Genomic DNA, 22046 nt, shown 5'->3' with positions numbered 1-22046 from the left:
AGACAAACTCTTCAAAAATCCAAATACCCAGTCTCCCCTTCAGAACCTTCTCAAAAGGATCCATTTACTTCTTCACCCTCTTTGAATTACAATCACTCAGGATTCATAGATTTCACTTTTCCCCTTCCTCTTCTCCCTCATTCTTCCCTTCCTTCCTCTTCTCTTTTTCCGTTCATTCAGTCCAAAAGTCAACCAACCTGAGCAAGTTGTTTTCATAGCCCCATAAGGGACCGCACAGGAGCAGGGTGAGAGGGACAGCCCAAAGGACAGAGCTGGAGTGAGGGGCAGGGTCAGCCCCAGGCTAACAGGTGCCTGTGTGAGGGAGGCACTGAACAGGGCGGAAGCCAGCCCAGCAGATCAGGAGATTAGAGATGGAGCAATTAAGTAAGTTACTGAGGATGCAGGAAGCCAGTTTCTCCCTGTTGGAGAAGTACAAATAAAAGGGAAAGCAAAAATAATCCCTGTAGTATTAGATTAGAATTTGAACTGCCTGTGCGAGTGTTATACACACACACGATATTAAAAAAGTGTGTGTGTTGTACACATGCATGTCCTAATTCCAAACACAGAGGACTGGGAGCATCAGCCAAGGAACCAGGAGCACACCTAGTACCTGGACTTTAATTTCTGAACACTATTCTCTGCTAAAAGGAACTGGGGCTTCTTGAAGAAATAGCTGGTTTCAAGGTTGGATCATGTTTTTGTGCCAGAAAATACTCAATGAACCATGTGGATGTGTCAAAAGGACACATAAGTCAGCTTGAAAGGGAATATACAGGCCAAATCAGGGATAATTTGTGTATCAAAAGTAATGTTAGTAATTTAATAAAATAACTCATGAGTCCACACTGATGTTAAGTGATTAATTAGGAAAAGAGAGCTTTTCTCTACTGTAAAATGTCAACCAATAAATGTGGATAGAATTTTAAAATTTAATAACATGGGCAACAAATAACCAGTGAATGCTAAAAATAGTTAAAATGGGATGGAGGAATAAGATATTCACAGTCTCAAAATATCTTCATGAAAAGTACTTGTTAATCATTATATATACACTGACATATACACATGCATGTATATAATTTTACACTGGAGAAACCTGGCAGACACTATTTTAATCAGGTAATAAATGTTACCATAACCAGTAAGGGAATATCATGTACATCTGATAAGCATGTAATGAAAAAAACAGCATCACCTCTGTGATAATGCTGCCAAAAATGCTACCATCTGGAAACAATGGATAAAACCCAACTGAAAGACATTCATAAAATGACTAGCCTGTATTCAAACTTACAAGGTTATGAAAGTACAGGAAAGATGGATGTTCCGGATTTAAGGAGATGTGACAAGTAGGCGTGACACATGATCTGAAATTGGACCCATTTGCTGTATAAGGCATAATTGGCCCAATTCACAAAACTTAACTGTCGTTTCTCACCTGAGTGAGTGTCTCTGTGCTATTCTTGAAATTTTTATTTAGGTTTGAAGTTATTTCACAATAAACTTATAAAAATAAAAATATTTTCGATTTTATTGATTTACTTGAATTTAATAACACTGTCTTCTCCTTTTATAGTAAATGAACAGTCTGCCCAAATAATCTATTTGTCTATTTCTATGTCCTTATCAAACTCTTAAATTACTACAATCTTTATAATATGTCCTAATGATCTTTTCTAGTTTATTTTAATAGGTATTGAGTTTTTTTCTGTAGATGAATTCCAGGATATTATCTGTCTCAAAAAAAAAAAAATTCCTGTTGAGACTGATTGAAATTACAGTAAATTTGTAAGTTAATAAGTAATAAAGTTTTTTCCTAGAATCACTTTCTCTAGGACATCTTCATCTTTTTAGTGACAACCATTTCCCTCAATTATGTTGATAATTTTGCCTTCACTAGGTTTTTCAAGTTGCATATCTAGGGTCTCTACAATGGCATCAGTGTCAATACTTCCAGTCAACTACTCTATGTCCAATTTGAATTTCACTTTACAGTGTTATCATTTTTCATTTTGCTGGTGCACTTGTATCTTAATTAGCCAGATTATTCTTCTGGTTAACTATTTTTATAAAATATCACATAATTTTTTTTAAACACTGGGAGACCAGGAGTCAACATTGAAAGTGTTAGTCACTCAGTCATGTCAGACTCTTTGCAGCCCCATGGACTGTAGCTCACCAGGTTCCTCTGTCCCTGGAATTCTCCAGGCAAGAGTGGGTAGCCATTCCCTTCTCCAGGGGATCGTCCTGATCCAAGGATCAAACCCAGATCTCCTGCTTTGCAGGCAGATTCTTTACTGTCTGAGCCACCAGGGAAGCCCAAGTCAACACTGTTACATGCTTTACTGTCTGTATGTAAAGTGAATGACAGATGTGCAGTGACTAGTCATGGACAAACTTTGAAAGAAGTGATATAACTGGTAACTCACTAGAGTGCGTGTATTAAGTTTCCTATTCTTGATGTAAAAAGTGACTGAAAACTTACTGGCTTAAAACAAAACAAATTTAGGGGTGATGTCACCAAGATAGTGACATAAGTCATTCCCAACTGCACTCCTCCTCATGAGGACAACAACTACTCGTAGATAAGACACTGATGAGAAAATCCTAGAGCATGGTGAGTGAGACTAAAGCACCCACTGTACCACACAGACTGAGATAGACCACATTAGAAGGATGAAAGGAGATGCTACATGCTGACCGCATGGCCTCTGCCCCACACCAGCACAGCCTGGGTCTCCCCTGAGCTTACAGTTTCCCCAGTGAGAAAAGAGATCCCAGTAGACATCCAGCTTTTCTAGTGTTTTGGGTTCCTTCTTGGGAGTCCCACTCAGATCTTGCTTCATGAGGATAACAAGGGAATCTGCAGGGCTTGATCTCTGGGAATCAATGAAGGGAATTGTGATGAAGAAGTGGAGGAGCTTGCAACAACGAGCACTCAGATCTTACAGATCCAGGTCCTACCTACAATGCCCAGATAGTAGTCCCAACTAGTGGCTTTGCTAGTCTGCAGAGCCAAGACAGTGATGAAATCTGACCAGGGAATCAGTAAGGTGCAGGTGTGCCTGACTTGGGACCTCAAACAAAGATCTTTTCCAGTCGTGGAGCTTGGTCTTCCTCCCCTCACCCTCCAGCTCCCCATCCAGGCAGGGGAGCAGAATCATAGCTCCACTCACTGCTCCCAGTCCTACCCAACCAGAAGACTCTGGGGTGCAATAATCACTTTAATGTAAATGAATTAAGTTATCCAATCAAAAGATGAATGGATTAAAACAAAACAAAACAAGAACACCACATGACCCTCACTTTAGCCTTAAAAACACACATAGACTAAAAGTAAAAAGGATGGGAAAAGATATGTCAAGCAAATGATAAATGCCTCCCCTACTCCACCCCCCAAAGCAGAGTATCTATACTTAGCAGGCAAAATAGAATTTAATGTAAATATGATAAAGAGACAAAAAATGGTCATTACAAAAAGATAAAGAAGTCAGTTCATCACAGTTGTAAATATTTATGCATCCAGTTAGCAAAAACTAACAGGACTGAACAGAGAAATATACACTAATACAAATATAGTTGGGGGCATTAATACCCCACTTCTCAACAATGGATATGTCATTCAAAAAGAGAATCATTAAGGAAACCATGAATTTGAACAAACAGATCTAACAGCCATATACAGAACTTTCTATCCAACAACAGCAAAATATACCTTCTTCTCAAGCACAGGTAGTACATTTTCCACAAAACAAGTCTTAACAAACACAAGAAGACTGAAATTATACTAAATATCTTCTATGATCATAATGGTATGAAACTAGACATCAGTAACAGGAAAAAAACTGGAAAACTCACAACTACAAGGAAATTAAATAATACTCTCCTGAACAACTGATGGATCAAAGGGGAAATAAAAGAGAATCTTGAGAAAAATGAAAATGGAAACAAAATTCATGGGATGTTGTAAAACTAGTTCTAAGAGGAAAAATTCACAGCAATAAATACCTATATTAAGAAACAAAAAAGACTTGCAAATATTGTATATGTTACAAATTGAATGTTTGTGGCAACCCTGCATCAAGCAAGTCTATTGATACCATTTATCCAACAACATTTACTCATTTTGTGTCTCTGATAATTCTCTCAATATTTCCAATTTTTTTTCATTATGATTGTTTGTTATGGTAATCTGTGATCAATGATCTTTGATATTACCATCTGCAAAAAGATTACAATTCACTGAAGGCTCAGATGATGGTTAGCATTTTTTAGCAATAAAATATTTTTTAATTAAAGAAGAAAAAGTAAGATCTCAAATAATCAGCCTAACTCTACAGCTCAAGAATCTAGAAAGAGAAGAGCAAACTAAGCTCAAATTTAGCAGAAGGATGTAAATAACAAAGATTAGAGCAGAAATAAATGAAACGGAAAACAGGAATATAATAGAAAAGGTTTAAAAAAAACTAAGAATTGCTTCTTTAAAAAGATAAAACAAAACTGACACATCTTTACCTACACTAACCAAGGGAAAAAGAGAGAGGACCCAAATCAACCAAATTATACACTGAGGAAACCAGAATTGAAAGAGATACGTGTACCCAATGTTCATCACAGCACTTACAGTTCTGGAGGTCAGAAGTCCAGTATAATCTTACTGTGCTAAAATCAAGGTGCTGGCAGGGCTCTGTCCTTCCTGGAGGCTGTACATTCCATTGCCTTTTCCAGTTTTTAGAGGCTGTCTGCATTCCTTGGCTCACAGCTCCTTCTTCCATCTTTAAAGTCAGCAATGAAGTATTTTCAAAGCTCAATCTCACTCTGTTCCCATTGTCACATTTTCTCCTCTGACTCTGATCATCTGCTTTCCTCTCGTAAGGACTTTTGTGTTCATACTGAAATCAACCAGATAGTCTTCCCATCTCATGATCTCTAACTTAATTACATAAGTGATGGTCCTTTTGCCATGTGATATATGTTCACAGGTTTTGGGAATTTGGATGTCAACATTTGGGGAGGGAACAAGAATTATTCTACCTACCACAAAGGGCATTTAGTATTAACATAGTGATTTGTGGACTGAAGAGCTATTAGTGAAGTTTGAACTTCATGCAATTACTAAGTTAATATACCATGTCAACTGATATCTGAATTGTGTTGCAGGGACACTAGTGTTATGTAAGTAAGCCAGGGAAACTGGAATTTTTCCATAACTGAATCTTGCAAAGCAAGGAGTGCCTGTTTTTTAAGTCCAGCTGATAGGTCAAAAAGGATGAAGAAAATGCATGTAACCACAAATGCAGAGCCATGACTGCAGAAAATGAGGTGGACATGACCTATACATCTCCACTCATATTTGAAGAACACTCATGTAAATAGACTGAGGTTTCTCTTGTGCTGGATTTTCAAGGTCACTAGACTACCAATAGCACTACAGCTTTTCTAAGAAACATGGTACAGGTAAATATGGAAAAAACTCAAGAAATAATGATGTAACTTTCCTCTTACCTCTGTCGTCTTCTGCCCACTTCCCCCAACCATCTAAATGTCTGAGGATCATGTGCACTAATTTCCAACTACTAAAAGTGTATTACATTTTGTTTATAAAGCAACTGTCTTTTAAAATTGTGATTAATAAACATAAAAGAGCCCTTTGATAACTGACTGAGAATATAATAAACACTTCCTATTACACAGACATTGTTGAGCAAATTATAAAATAAGAGGATACACAAGCTTCTGAAACTTAGACTGAACACAATTTAAAAACTGAACTGCTGGTATAAAGTTTGAAATAAATTAATTTTATTGACAGCAAAAAAAAAAAAAGTTGGTTATTCAGCTCTGACTGGGATTATAAAGTACAATCTTTTATCATGAGTATTCTCACCATGCCACAGAGAAAGAGGCAATAAGGGACTGATTAGAGGAAGTGTTTTCCTTCTCTGGCAGTGTTATCTTATAATGCAATATAAACATATGATCTTACAGATCAGAACACTTCTTGGAGAGGTGTAGCTTTTAGCTTATTTTATAATACCTAAGTATTAGAAATACATTCATTGTATGAATTGGAAGAGGAAAAGGAAGAAGAAATGGCAATTCATGAAAATCCATACCTAAGACTACATCCATATCAAGTCTTACCACTTTATAGAATTCTTAATTTACTTGCCAATGCTGTTTTAAAATACTACTTCAGTAGTCTTACACTCATATTGGATGAAAATCACACACAACACCTAACCCTGGTGGTTTATATTAAACCAAATCCTTATCTGCCTCTAGCTCCTGCTGTATCACAAGTGTCTGAATCCTGGTTGGGATGAAAATGCCCCTGAGGCACAAATGTTTCTTCATGCTCAACCAGGCAGATTAGACACAAAGTGCTAAGTACATATTTCAAGCATGTGTTCTGAAACTGTTTAGAGCCAGAGTAAACTATAAAAGGCAATTTCACAGATACTCTTTTTGAGAGTGAATATAAGCATTAAACTTGATATTTTGCCTCAAAAATAGTTTTTTTACATTATAGAAGATTAAACTCTGATATACATTTTGAAACTTTCACTATAAAATTACTATCCTAAATTCATCAAGACTTGAGGGGGTTTCTATTTTCATAAAGTAGGTGAAAGGGCAATCTCTGTTCTTTCCTTGTGATTTTACCTATAGCAGGCTTCCCTACAATCACACCTCAAAGTCCTTCAGCTCCCCCCAGCTGGCACCTATCTTCACTTTCACTTTCAGTTTCACAGACAGTTTTATGGCACTTTCCATTTCATTCTTCACAATCTGAGCTACCTACAAAAAAATAAAATAAAAAAGAGGTTAACAAAGAAAACAAAACTAAAAAAAGAAAAAAACAAAAACAGAAGGAAAAAAAAAAAAGAGAGGTTAACAGACTCTGTGCGAAGAATCTTTGCCAGCCCACCCACTGAGGTGATAAGTCAGACAGGAGCTCTTTACTCTAAGCCAGAAAAGAGCCAGCATCCCACACTAGTCTGCACTGAGGAACTGGAGCTCTGCCAGGTTTACTAGAATGCTCAGAGCTTTGAAATCTTCAGGGAAAGACTCCAAATTCTCATCTAACTTTTCACAGACAAAAATATCCCTGCATTAGGAATTTCTTTTAAAATGGGTTTAAAGCTGAGCACTCTGAGCTCTTTCTCTCCCCTTAAGGTTTCTAATTTTCTATGGCCATCCTGGGGCTAGAGAATGGTTCCAGAAATCTCATGTATCTTAGCCTGACCTAGCGTCTTAGCTTTCTGTAGAATGCACACAAACACTGCAAAAATACCTGAACAACATCTTCTTCTGCCACTTCATATAAGAGTTCATCATGGAGCTGAAGGATAAAGAAGCCTCCTCTGATGGGGCAGAACATCCCTTGCAGTTTTTTCTTTGGCAACAATCCTAATCCATGAAAAAAGCAGCAAAACTGATCAGTAGGTCACTGGGCTTTGGGAAAATTTTTTTAAAGAGAGATGTAAGAAATCTTGAGAAATTATAATTAAGAGAGTGAAACACATAAAATTTGGAACTATCAAGAAAAGAAGTACTCGCTGGTTGCCACCTAACCTGCCTATCAGGTAAATTCAAATCTCCACAGACTTCCTCCCAGAAATGAGAACTCTGACAAAGATATCAATAAATGGAGTTGACTGACACTCCCAGATGATGTCTTTTTCTGGCCAAAGTGTCATCATGGTAAAACTGGTCCCCAATTGGACCACACACTCTAGACTAGGAATTCTAAACCCAGGGTCCAGTTGTGGACTTCAGAGAACATACAAATTCCTGTAGAGACGATCTATACATTTTTAGCAGGTTCTCAAAAGAACTCATGAATCCAAAAATGGTTAAAAATCTAGACCTAGTCACTATTTCCTAATTAGTGGGTCAAGTGGTTTAGATTATGCCCCTCTGATCACCAAAATAAGCTTCAACATTAATACTTTTGAAATAATACCCTTTCATCGTTTGCCCATTTCTCAGAGCAGTCCTTCCGTTCTGCCATCCAAATTTCCTTATTCTTCAGGAGAGCACAGAAACCATCTCCTTCAATATCTGGTGCTTTCCTCAGAGAGCTCTTTAACTCCCACTACCTCAGCCCAAATTTTCTCAGAGGTGGCTTTCACAGGGTAAGACAGCAAAGGCAGATGATGCATGGCAAGTTGCTTCCATTCCAGGACTGCAAAGGCTGTGCATATGTTTGCCAGTTTTGCTTAAATCTGATCTGCCTCACTGGACTCCACTTTTCTTGCATCATTGGCTGTCTGGATGGGTTAGTTTTTCTGCTTTCTGATCACTCTACCTTTGTCCTTTTTGATTTCCCTTGGTTACTTCGGCTTCTGACCCAGAATGCCATGATCCTCCTGTTCCCTGTGTGGTTAGCTTCCTCAGGCTCAGCTTCCTTTGATCTCCCTGACCTATTACTGCCTTTAACTCAGCATTACACAATGAAGTCATCCTTAATGACATATCCACATTGTCTTCCACTCATTCTAAAGCTTGATACTATCTATACCTTCATTTGGACACTGCATCATTCTGCTGTGAAAAGTCATGTAACTATTTCACAGTTACGTATCATATCTTCCATTCCTTAACAGATTTAAAATTCAAACACAGGTTGATAACTTTCCTCCTAAATTCTCCAAAGCACACAGTACAATGTTATTCCCCCATATAAGTTTTGATCATATATCCTCTTTCTACAAATACAAAAGTGTGAATGTGTGCATGTGTTCAAGGAAGGTCATGAATAGGAAACATGTTCCTTTTTTTGAATATCAATTGACCATAAATTTATAGTTTATATCTGGACAGTTTCACTACTTTGTTTTATATACACACATACATATATATATAAATATACACACATATGCATACATACATACACATATATTTACAGTGCTAAAACCAGGATAATTGGTCACCCTTACTGTACACTTAAGAGAGAAGGAGTCTAAAAAAGGAAAATAACCTCTGAGTGTTATTAAGAGAATAATTTGACTTTGCAGATGGTTTGAAAAGGTCTCAGAGATCATCTTTGGTCCACAGACCACAACTTAAATTAAAAAACTGTTTCCAGGGAACTCCAAGGAGTATTTTCCTTTTATGATTTCCTTCTCTCATAAGTGTACAGTAAGGTAAGGTGACCAATTATCCTGGTTTCCCACATCATGGGAAACCATTGGTCTCCCACAAACTGGGACATTTATCATCCTAGACTCTACAGAGGGTTTTCCATTCTAGAGGTTACAGAATAGGTAATATTGCTACAAATTGAATGTAAAAATATATAACAAAATCTGTCTTCTCTTAAGCCAGACACTAAAGAGATTTTCAGAAAAGTAAAATAAAGCCACTCATTACCAATTTTTTTTGTTCTGAAAAAAATGTCATTATTTTCATAAAAACTATCTTACTTATGTTAACACACGGTGGGTTTATTATTATCTGTAAATGTTAATAAATATTTTTAAATTATCAGTTTTAATTTCTAATATGGTATATATTAGTAGATATAATGAACATAAACAAAAGCTTTTTGAGATTCTTAACAATTCTAAGAGTGTAAAGATATCAAGAGACCAAAATGTTTGAGAACTGTTGAGAAATTAATGTAAGTAATCTACCCTTTTCTTTTCTGATGTAATTAGTCTCACTATGTTATAACAGGGGCCAATTTATGAACAAACCTGTTCTGTCACTTTGGAGCAAACCCTCTCGATGACCATGGGATTTGAAGGTTGAGTGGAAGGTTTCTAACTGCTTCTGAATATTAACTGTGGCTATTTTGACAATATCAGCTGCCGAACCTTGGACTCTTGTGTTGATAGCCTGACGCTCAGCCTATGAAAAACAACAATAACGGGTACTCCGTCAGATACACCAACATGCTTTCATAACTGCTTTTAGTGTCCACAGATTAGCGCTCACATGTGCAACAAGACTGGAAATCTGGAACAGATGTAACCCAGGACATCAACTATAAGCTTCACCCTAAGATTAATAACTAGAATGATCCAGGGCCCTAGATTCTGGGCTGTCATTCACATGAGGACAGACTAAACAGAAGAAGAAGGTCAGATTGCTTCAGTTTAGGCTTCAACACTCAGTTAGGAAGTAAAAACTACATTACACTTAAAATGTATCTATAAGTTCAAAATTATTTTTAAAAATATTTTATCAATGTTCTAAACTTCACCTTAAAGGATCTATTCCTCAAAATACAATTCCTCTTAATCCTAAGTAGATATAATTGGAATACCATTCTTTGTGATGTGAGTTGGAATGTTTCAAGTACATCCCCCACATCAGTGACCTCTTAGTCCTACGTAGAGTTTGGCCACAGCAAGCCTGCAGCCCTCTGGTATGAATCAGAGGTTTTTATGGGATGCTGGGGCTAGTCATTAGCTGCTGGTGAAAGTGCAGATCCTAAATTCCAAGGTATTAAGTTAGAACTTCCCTGGAACTACTGCTGCCATGAGCTTCTTGGCAGGCAACCACAGCTGCTAAAAGTGATCATCCTGGGGGGCTACAGGAACTGGGATCTAGGTCAATATTCAAGGTGTAATTGATCTATGATTATCACTCCTGTTGTCCCCAAAGGGCTCAGAAGATGAGAAAGGTCTACTCACTGGAGGGATCTATGTAACTTGAGAGGTGTTCTCTAGTTCCCTGTCACCTGGGCTACATCCAACTCCGAGTATATTAAATACCGGTTAAAGAGATAGACTTTAAAAAAATATACTAATAACTTGTTTTGTCAAATGCTGATGAATCCATCCTAAACTCACTCAGCTATCACTGTTTTAAGAGTGACTGAATTTCAAAGTACTGTTGATTGTTCCCTTTCTTAAAACCATATGCCTTTGTGTAGTGGATTGTTATTATTGTTATAACTTGCTACCTTTCTCTGTGAAGTCCTGAGCCTCCACCCATTGCCATGTGATTCAGTGTTTTTCACTCTCATGTTGTTTTGGCCAATAAAATATTAGCAAAACTTACATATAGCACATGTAAGGAGTTTTGGAAGCTATCTAACACCATCAGAAAAAAAGGGTTTATTCCAGATAGGGACTTTTCTTCATTTTGAATTTTAGAATGAAGAAAATGCAGAACATAGCCATAGTCAACCCAGAGCCAAACTGTAACATGAATTAAAAATAAAGCTTCTTATTATAAGTCACTGAAATTCAGGGCTTGTTTGTACTGTGACATAAGCAAATAAAACCAAAATACATACCTCATTCTCGTGATACTGTATTTCCCTGAGACTATTCCAAAATAAGAAAACTTGGCAGTCTCAGCTTTGTGTCCCACAGTCTCAGTCCCTTCTCATCACTAGTGCATTTTCACATACATAAAAATACACAGCTTTCTGGTAATGGGAGATTATGTCATTAGGACCAACCCTCCCACTGATGATAACCAGAAAAGCTGGTCAGAAAATGCTTCTTTGAAAGAATCAGACAGGAAAAAGGAAGTGAAGAATTACAGAACATAAAAAAATAGGAGAGAAATGAAACCAGAGAGGTGACCCTAGCTATGGAGGTCACCCTTTTCCCCAGGGAAATCAACAGATTCCAGAAGAGGCAGCTGAGAGGACAAAAAGAACTTGATGGTTTTAAGGAGTGATAACAAACATTTGGATTCACAGCCCAACAAGTAGGAGTAAGCCTGGTAAAGAGACAATACAATTGTTTTTATAGAAAACTAAGAAAAACAAAAGTCAATAGGAACAGACTACAGGGACACAAGTATGAGATGTATTGACTACATGCTATTATCAGACTTATTAGACTATAAATGTTCATGCTATCAAGAAAATAAAACACAAAACTGAATATTTCAGCACAGAATCAAACACCCATAAGAGCAAAATAAAAACTATATCACCAAAAATATTAAAATAACATAACTTAAAGCACTTAAACAGTGCTTTCTCTGTAGTTTGGTGTATGTGTACAGTAGGGAGATAGTACTGACTTGGAAAGAGCATAAAAAAGCCTTCTGGGGTGCTGGAAAAGTTCTAGATAATTCCGAACTTAAAAGCTCAACAGTTGCAAATTAGGCAACTTGAAGATAAGTTAGAAGAAAATATCCATAATTAATCATGATGAAATATAAACATGGAAAATACCAACCAGAGGATATGAAAAAGGAGGAATTAAAGACAAGTTTTAAAATTTTGTATTAAAAGTTCCAGACCGAGAGAAGAGATTTCAATGAAGCAATGATTTAAGAAGAAATGGCTAAGAATTTTCAAAAATCAACAAAAGATCTCAAGGTACAGATTCAAGAAGTCCTCATGCACACCAAAAAGGATCAATTAACACACATCCACACACAAAGGCACATGAGGTAAGAAAAAAAAAAAGACCACAAACTTAAGTACATCACAGAATACTTGCTGGAAACCACAAGGAAAGAAAAATACTGTATTGAAAGCAACCTAGAGAAAAAAAGGCAGATTACATTTAAAGAAGAAACAGATCGGGGTGGGACAGTTACAGCTTACAGGTCTGGCCTATCACTTGTTTCTGTAAATGAAGTTTTCCTGGAACACTGTGTCTATGACTGCATCTGCACTAGTAAAGTAGAGTTGAGTAGTTGTGATGGAGACTCTATGGCCTACAAGTACATATATAAGAGAGCTAACTTTTTCTGACACAGCACTATTAAAAACCTAAAGGGAAGTTCTCAGTCAGTTCAGCTCAGTCGTTCAGTCGTGTCCAACTCTACGACCCCATGAACTGCAGCACGCCAGGCCTCCCTGACCATCACCAACTCCCAGAGTCTACCCAAACCCATGTCCATTGAGTTGGTGATGCCATCCAACCATCTCATCCTCTGTCGTCCCCTTCTCCTCCCGCCCCCAATCCTTCCCAGCATCAGGGTCTTTTCAAATGAGTCAGCTCTTCGCATCAGGTGGCCAAAATAATGGAGTTCAGCTTGAACATCAGTCCTTCGAATGAATACCCAGGACTGATCTCCTTTAGGATGGACTGGTTGGATCTCCTTGCAGTCCAAGGGACTCTCAAGAGTCTTCTCCAACACCACAGTTCAAAAGCATCAATTCTTCAGTGCTCAACTTTCTTTATAGTCCAACTCTCACATTCATACATGACCACTGGAAAAACCATAGCCTTGACTAGACGGACCTTTGTTGGCAAAGTAATGTCTCTGCTTTTTAATGTGCTGTCTAGGTTGGTCATAACTTTCCATCCAAGGAGTAAGCGTCTTTTAATTTCATGGCTGTAATCACCATCTGCAGTGATTTTGGAGCCCCCCAAAATAAAATCAGCCACTGTTTCCACTGTTTCCCCATCTATTTCCCATGAAGTGATGGGACTGGATGCCATGATCTTAGTTTTCTGAATGTTGAGCTTTAAGCCAACTTTTTCACTCTCCTCTTTCACTTTCATCAAGAGGCTCTTTAGTTCTTCTTCACTTTCTGTCATAAGGGTGGTGTCATCTGCATATCTGAGGTTATTGATATTTCTCCCGACAATCTTGATTCCAGCTTGTGCTTCTTCCAGCCCAGTGTTTTTCATGATGTACTCTGCATATAAGTTAAATAAGCAGGGTGAAAATATACAGCCTTGACATACTCCTTTTCCTATTTGGAACCAGTCTGTTGTTCCATGTCCAGTTCTAACTGTTGCTTCCTGACCTGCATACAGGTTTCTCAAGAGACAGGTCAGGTGGTCTGGTATTCCCATCTCTTTCAGAATTTTCCACAGTTTATTGTGATCCACACAGTCAAAGGCTTGGGCATAGTGAATAAAGCAGAAATAGAAGTTTTTCTGGAACTCTCTTGCTTTTGCAATGATCCAGCGGATGCTAGCAATTTGATCTCCAGTTCCTCTGCCTTTTCTAAAACCAGCTTGAACATCTGGAAGTTACGGTTCACGTATTGCTGAAGCCTGGCTTGGAGCATTTTGAGCATTACTTTACTAGCGTGTGAGATGAGTGCAATTGTGTGGTAGTTTGAGCATTCTTTGGCATTGACTTTCTTGGGGATTGGAATGAAAACTCACCTTTTCCAGTCCTGTGGCCACTGCTGAGTTTTCCAAATTTGCTGGCATATTGAGTGCAGCACTTTCACAGCATCATCCTTCAGGATTTTAAATAGCTCAACTGGAATTCCATCACTTCCACTAGCTTTGTTCGTAGTGATGCTTCCTAAGGCCCACTTGACTTCACATTCCAGGATGTTTGGCTCTAGGTGAGTGATCACACCATTGTGATCATCTGGGTCGTGAAGATCTTTTTTGTACAATTCTTCTGTGTATTCTTGCCACTTCTTCTTAATGTCTTCTGCTTCTGTTGGGTCCCTACCATTTCTGTCCTTTATTGTGCCCATCTTTGCATGAAATGTTCCCTTGGTATCTCTAATTTTCTCAAAGAGATCTCTAGTCTTTCCCATTCTATTGTTTTCCTCTATTTCTTTGCAATGATCGCTGAGGAAGGCTTTCTTATCTCTCCTTGCAGTTCTTTGGAACTCTGCATTCAAATGTGTGTATCTTTTCTTTTCTCCTTTGCTTTTCACTTCCCTTCTTTTCACAGCTATTTGTAAGGCCTACTTACTGGTAAAACGTTTAAAATTTCCCTCTGAGATCTGAGAAGTGGCAAAGATGTTCACTATCACTAATTCTATTCAACACTGTACTAACTAGTAAGTCAAGCAAAAGTTAAAAAAAGAATAAGACTTGGAAAGGAGGTTAAAAAACTATTTTGGGGAGGGGCAGGTAATAACTGTGTAGACAGAATACCTGAAAGTGTCTACAGATAACATTTTGGAATTAACAAGTAATATTTTCAAGGTTTCTAGACAAAAAAACAATAAAGACAATTATCTTTCTATACTAGCAGCAAAGGGTTAAAAAATGTAAAAAGGGAAGCGAAAGAATTTTAAAAGATACCATTCACAAGAGTATTAAATTTTGCAAATATCTAGCTATAAATTCAATAAAAACCTTGTAAGATCTCTTCCCAAAAACTCTACATCACACTGAGAGAAATTTAAAAGACCTAAATAAATGGGCCTATATAACATGTTTATCAACTGGAAAACTCAAATTTATAAATATGTCCCTTAATCCCATCTTGATCTATGAACTCAAAGCAACTGCAATTAAAAAATCCCAACAGGGTTTTGTGTTTGTATGGAAATTCACAAGTTGCTTCTACAATTTATATGAAAATGCAAGAATAGGCAAATATTCTTGGGGGGGGAGGGGGGGAAAGCAAGTTGGGAAAACCTACCTTACCATATATCAAAACATCTTATAAAGTAGCTGCACAACTAAGGCAGTATGGAGGCTTAATTGCTCAGTCGTGTCTGACTCTTTGTGACCCCATGGACTGAAGCCTGTCAGGCTCCTCTGTCCATGGGATTCTCCATGCAAGAAGAGTGGAATGGGTTACTATTTCCTACTCCAGGAGATCTTCCCAACCCAGGGACTGGACCCACTTCTCTTGCATCTCCTGCACTGGCAGGCAGATTGTTTACCACTATGCCACCTGGGAAGACAATATGGCACTGCTTAAAGGATGAGTAAATACAAAATACCAAAACAATGTGTCCATAAACCGACACATCCATATTTGTAGATTTAGTTTTTGGCAAAAGTGACTCTGCAGAGCGGGGGTGAGGTGGGGGAGGAAACAGTCTTTTCAATAACAGCTTGTACAACTGTATATCCATAGGGGTGGGGGAAATCTTGACCCTCAATTTTGCTAAATGTATAACAATCAATTCCTAGTTGATTTATTACAATCAATTTATAGATATAAATTTAAAAGTCAGAACCAAAAACTTCTACAGAATTGACACTGGGGTAGAGAAACTTTTCTTAAATAGAACATAGAAAGCACTACAATAATACAAAAGACTGATAAATCCATGTAAGCAAAGGACTCATATCTGGAATATAAATGTAAGGACTCTTATAAATCAATTAAAGGACAGCCAACTCAAAAACAAAAAGACTTGCACAAATGCTTCACAAAAAGATATCCAAGTGGTCAATAAACATATAAAAAATGAAGTTCAACATCACTAGTTATCAGGGAAAAAGCAGATTAAAAGCACAATGAGGTACCAAGACAGATACTAGAATGGCTAAAATCAAAAAGACCAATGATTTCAAGTAATAGCCTGCCTTTAAAAATGTTCCAATAGCTGATTTCATGTGACCAGTAGAAAATTATCTATGCCCAAGTGACAACTCAAATTCTCCACTTCTATCAGATTGGCTTTTAGCCAACCCTTACCCAAACTTTTATTCACTTGTGATTATCTTTTTTTCTCAGGCCCAGCAATCTAACCTTTAGTCTTCAGGTATCTGTTCAAGTTCTACCTCCTCCAGAAGCATAAGTCATTGACTATACGTATACGTGTTTGCTTTATCTCTTCCAATACATTTTAAGACTTACTCTCCTTAGTGCAGAAAGTGAAGAAGAACTAAAGAGCCTCTTGATGAAGGTGAAGGAGGAGAGTGAAAAAGTTGGCTTAAAGCTCAACGTTCAGAAAACTAAGATCATGGCATCTGGTCCCATCACTCCATGGGAGATAGATGGGGAAACAGTGGAAACAGTGTCAGACTTTACTTTTTTGGGCTCCAGAATCACTGCTGATGGTGACTGCAGCCATGAAATTAAAAGACGCTTACTCCTTGGAAGGAAGGTTATGGCCAACCTAGATAGCATGTTTAAAAGCAGAGACATTACTTTGCCAACAAAAGTCCGTCTAGTCAAGGCTATGGTTTTTCCAGTGGTCATGTATGGATGTGAGAGTTGGACGGTGAAGAAAGCTGAGCGCCGCAGAATTGATGCTTTTGAACTGTGGTGTTGGAGAAGACTCTTGAGAGTCCCTTGGACTGCAAGGAGATCCAATCAATCCATCCTAAAAGAGATCAATCCTGGGTGTTCACTGGAAGGTTTGATGTTGAAGCTGAAGCTCCAATACTTTGGCCACCTCATGCGAAGGGCTGACTCATTGGAAAAGACCCTAATGCTGGGTAGGATTGGGGGCAGGAGGAGAAGGGGACGACAGAGGATGAGATGGTTGGATGGCATCACCGACTCAATGAACATGGGTATGGGTAGACTCCGGGAGTTGGTGATGGACAGGGGGGCCTGGCGTGCTGCAATTCATGGGGTCGCAGAGAGTCAGACACAACTGAGCGACTGAACTGAACTGAACTGAACTCCTTAGTGCATCAATTACAGTGCTGCTGCTACTGCTAAGTCGCTTCAGTCGTGTCCGACTCTGTGCGACCCCATAGACGGCAGCCCACCAGGCTTTGCCGTCCCTGGGATTCTCCAGGCAAGAATACTGGAGTGGGTTGCCATTTCCTTCTCCAGCGCATGAAAGGGAAAAGTGAAAGTGAAGTCGCTCAGTCGTGACTGACTCTTAGCGACCCCATGAACTGTAGCCTACCAGGCTCCTCCGTCCATGGGATTTTCCAGGCAAGAGTACTGGAGCGGGGTGCCATTGCCTTCTCTGCAATTACAGTGCGGATAGTTGTAAACATGGTAAAAGTCTGGTAAATATCTGAGGTCTAGTATGTGGATATATGGGAAGTGAGAGAGTGAAGAAGTAACAAAAACCCGACTATTCCTCCATAGTTCCTAAGAGCATTATTGCTCTGAGAGGTTGTAGCTCAGGACAGAAGTTTAGCAATTTGGGGGTTGGATATTTTCATTACACACAATGTGTATGGAGCAATGGCACATGAAAGTATGCGGTAAGGGCAAAATACAACCAGTTAAAATAGGAAGATCTGGACTATAACAGAAACTTAAATGCTAAAATGCATGGAATACTTTTATGGATCCCAATGATTTCACAAAGAGATTTTGGTCATAATTAGAGTAAATATCATCAATAAGTCTTTTAAATGATACTAAAAATAGCATTTTTATTTTGGGTATCCTAATAACCTCTGATGAGCCAGTGTTTTTAAAATAAATAAACAAAAGGATTGAATAAAAAAATACCACAATTCAATGACTGGCTAATCTCTGAAGACACTGGCAATCTGGTGTGATATGATAAATTAGTACATGATATGTGAAACAAAGAACAATTAGCAAATGTAAGAATTAAGTGTATATATAACTTATTACCAAAGCTAATAAATAACCGCCTTACTAAAACAGAACACCTTAAATTGGAGTATTATTAAGTGAACCCATATTTACATTAGTCTCCTAAAGACAGTGGTCAGCAAATACTGGCATATACCATCACTTCAGAAGTCCTTAATGAAACAGAAGATCCAATTCATATGCTAGTCATCTCTAAAAGAGACATTAGCAGGGTTCAGTCTTTGCTGCAAAAGTATATGTCATTAAAATATTAAGTTAAAAATCCAGAGAAATTTCAACATACATGAGCTTTATGATAAGGGTTATTGTCTTTGATCCCTGGTAAATATCTACGCCTTCCCAAAATGGTCTGAACAAATCCATCTCTTTTACAGTTCTTCACGGTCTCTCTCATGAAATGACTAATCCCTACAAAGAAAATAAAGAAATAATTACAATCAACGTACATCCTTTATCTCACTCACTAGTTTCAATACAGTGAAACATAGAAAAACTTGATGATGATTAACACTAACATCACAGCATCAAAATTTTGCATGTAAACCTTCATTCACTTTTTCTTCCAGTTCTACTGAGAATTAACCAACATACATCATTGTGCAGCATGACAGCTTGCTTTACATGTATTTGAAAAAGTGCTTGCTTAAATGGCATGTATACATATACTGTGAAATGATTACCACAATAGGTTTAATTAACACTCATCATCTCATATAACCATTAAACTTAGAAACTAAAAGGACTTTAGAAATGACACAAATCTCTTTGTTTTTTAACCACCACCAACAGCAAAAAATACAAAACTAAACTCTAGAATGACAGAGCAGGTATTAAAACCTAGGTAGTTTTATTATAGGTCCTTAAGACTATTCCATGCTACTTTTCACAGGGTTCTGTTCTTTGATCACATTAACCCTCTTTCACTCTTTGATCTTACAATTTCCAGGCTTGGGTTTCCCTGGTGGCTCAGACAGTAAAGAATCTGCCTGCAATGCAGGAAACCCAAGTTCGATTCCTGGGATGGGAAGAGCCCTTGGAGAAAGGAATAACTACCCACTCCAGCATTCTTGCCTGGACAATTTCATGGACAAAGGAGCCTGGCAGGCTACAGTCCATGGGGTCGCAAAGAGTTGAACACGACCGAGCAACTTACACTTTCACTTTTCAAACTTAATACGTTCCAACAGCTCCTTATTACCATCTATGCTACAATTCAAATAGGACCTAACTGAAACGAATGCATGAGTTATAACATTTCATTAGAAACATATACAACTCCTTAAAATTAAAAGACTATTCTCTATGCCAGTATTCATCCTTTGCTATATAGGTCCATTTTTAGGTCTTTAAATTCTTTGCTTCAGGTAGGCCAATCTCCTCATTGCTCACTCCTATCTCTGAGCTAGAAAAGTTCTTCTCTTCTGAAATATTCTATATCTATACTCTTTAAAACACATTCAGGTATAGAGAATGCCAATCTATCTTAATTCTCATGTGCTATTTCTGCTTTCTCTCAGTTCTGCTCATTCTAAGTAATAAACACTAATGACTCCCAATTAAAACCCCTCTTTTAAAGATTTCTATTGTGTGGGTGGCACAGATTGTGGCTGACAGGAAGGTGAGAAAACCCAGCAAGTGAAGCTGTTGGTGATATCTGACCACCAGCATAGATATTTCAGAAAGCAATCAGGCTCTCATCTTCTTTTCTAGAAGAATTACTGTGATACAGCTGAAAGAGCAAAGAAAAGGATGAGATTTAAAAGACAGCACCTCTATGAATTCTTTTACCTGACTCCTGCAGGAGGCCTTCAAATATTCAGACTGCAAGAACTACTTTAAAAAGCAGTCAATGCTGAGGTATATACAATAAGCACTTTAATAAATGTATATACCTTTGTAAAAACCACTACAAGATACAAAACATTTTAACCAACTTCACAGCCAGCTCCCCACTGTCAGCCTCAAACACTCATGGATCTACTTCAATACACCTTATCTTTTTCATGTTCTTGAACTTCATAAAAATTGAATTTCACTGTATGTTCTTACTTATGTCTGCTTTCTCTTGCTAAGTAGCATTCCACTACACAGACATACCAAAATTTGTTTATCCATAATCCTGCTGACAGATAATTTGTTCCTGTTAAAATGGAGACAGTAGGCCCAAAATGAAGTCATTTAGGCTAAACCCCATGTCAGTAAACCAAGACTTAATACATAACCTGACTGCAGTCTCAGTACCCCCAGGAGTAAAACCTTTAACCATTCAATCTGGAATTATATGGTCAGCTTTAGTGAAGTTATCTGCCCAATACGCCCTTAGGAGGGTGACCTTACCTGAACCAATACTACATTCTTTGCTAATAATTTCCTTCATCTGCCTACCCCATTTCTATCTTTAAAAAACTTTTTTACACCTCAGTGGAATTCCTTTCTATTGCTAGATGGGATCTTGCTCAATTCATGAATCATGGAATAAAACCAATTTAATCTTTAAATTTACTCAGTTGATAAAGAGAAATGGACTAATAGATACAGAGAACAAATAGGTTGTTGCCACAGGTGGAGAGAATAGGGAAGAGAGAAACAGGTGTAGGAGATTAAGAGGCACAAATTTTCAGTTACAAGATACATGTGTAACAAGTATGAAATGTAGAGTGTGGGGAATACAGTCAATAACTATGTAATATCTCTGCATGGTGACAGATGGCAACTAGAATTATCATGGTGACCATTCAAAATGTGTAGAACTATCAAATCACTGCTGTACACCAGGAACTAACATAGTTTGTAGGTCAATTATATTTCAAAAACAAACTCAAAGAAAAAGAGATTTAGATTGTGGCTATCAGAGGTGGGGAGTAGGAGAAGGAACAGGTGAAGGTGGTCAAAAGATGCAAACTTCCAGCTAAAAGATAAATAAATACTAGGAATGAAATGTACAACACAATAAAGCTAATTAATACTGCAGAATGTTATATTATGAAAACTGGTAAGAGAGCAAATACTGAGAATTGTCACCACAAGGAAAAAATCTTTTTTCTATTTCTTTAATGTCATATCAATATGAAAACAGAGTTGCTCACTAAATCTATGTGGTAATCATTTCAGGATGTATTTAAATCAAATTATTATGCTGTACACCTTAAATTTATAAAGTGCTGTGTGTCAATTACAGCTCAATAAAACTGAGGAAATTTTTTTTAATATATTCACTTGGATTTTTGTTGTTTAACATTTCCAGTCTTTGGCTGTTATAAACAAAACTGCTATAACATTCACATACAAGCCTTTCCTTGGACATACGTTTTCATTTTTCTTGGGAAAATATCCAATAGTAGAACTGCAGAATCATACAGTTAAAGGTATGTTTAACTTCAAATGAAAGAGCCTTACTGTTTTCCAAAGTGGTTGTACCATTTTACAACCAGTCAGCAATGTAAAAGAGACATAATTTGTAAAAATGTTAGCAATCTAATGTTTCTGTAATGGTATCTCTTTGTGGTTTTAATTTGCTTTTCCCTGAGGACTAATGATGATAACATTTGATGTAGTTATTCAAATATTTTCTTTTGTGAAGTGTATGTTCAAATCTTTCAAACTTTATTTTATTGCATTATTTACCTTCTTAGTACTGAGTTGTCAGATTTCTTTATATATTCTGGACACAAGTCCTTTGTTAGATAATAGGAACTGTAAATATTTCCTCTCAGTCCATCACCTGCCTTGTATTTTCTTAATGGTACTTTTTATCAGGATTTATTTTTTATGGTTAATTCAGTATTATCATTACCTAAGAAACTGGTGTCTAACTCAGTGTCCACAAAGCTCCTCTCCCTTTTCTTCTGAAAGACTGATAGTTTTAGTTTTTACTTTCAAGTTAATGTTTCCTATCAAGTTAATTTTTGAATATA

General features: G+C 37.4%; 1 protein-coding gene across 10 annotated transcripts in view; it reads right to left on the bottom strand.

Annotated features, from left to right (window-relative positions):
* Positions 1–5783: 5783 nt before the first annotated feature.
* POLQ (DNA polymerase theta) overlaps positions 5784–22046 on the bottom strand; it is a 107672-nt gene continuing 91409 nt past the window's right edge. For 9 of the 10 annotated variants that reach the window (XR_014077333.1, XR_014077332.1, XR_014077335.1 and 6 more), the window contains 4 exons: positions 18416–18540; positions 9708–9861; positions 7301–7416; positions 5784–6804 (listed from right to left, as the gene is read on the bottom strand). Coding sequence is in view for 4 of the 10 variants with exons in the window: in XM_081571853.1 (XP_081427979.1) it covers positions 6691–6804; positions 7301–7416; positions 9708–9861; positions 18416–18540 (509 nt within the window). In the remaining 6 variants the exon portion in view is untranslated. The remainder of the gene's footprint in view (positions 6805–7300; positions 7417–9707; positions 9862–18415; positions 18541–22046) is intronic. The other variant, XR_014077331.1, reaches the window with a different exon arrangement.

The sequence above is a fragment of the Giraffa tippelskirchi genome, chromosome 2 (genome assembly GCF_054371585.1).
Source record: "Giraffa tippelskirchi isolate mGirTip1 chromosome 2, T2T-mGirTip1v1.2.pri, whole genome shotgun sequence".
Lineage (NCBI taxonomy): Eukaryota > Metazoa > Chordata > Mammalia > Artiodactyla > Giraffidae > Giraffa > Giraffa tippelskirchi.
This window is presented reverse-complemented; position numbering and strand designations above follow the sequence as displayed.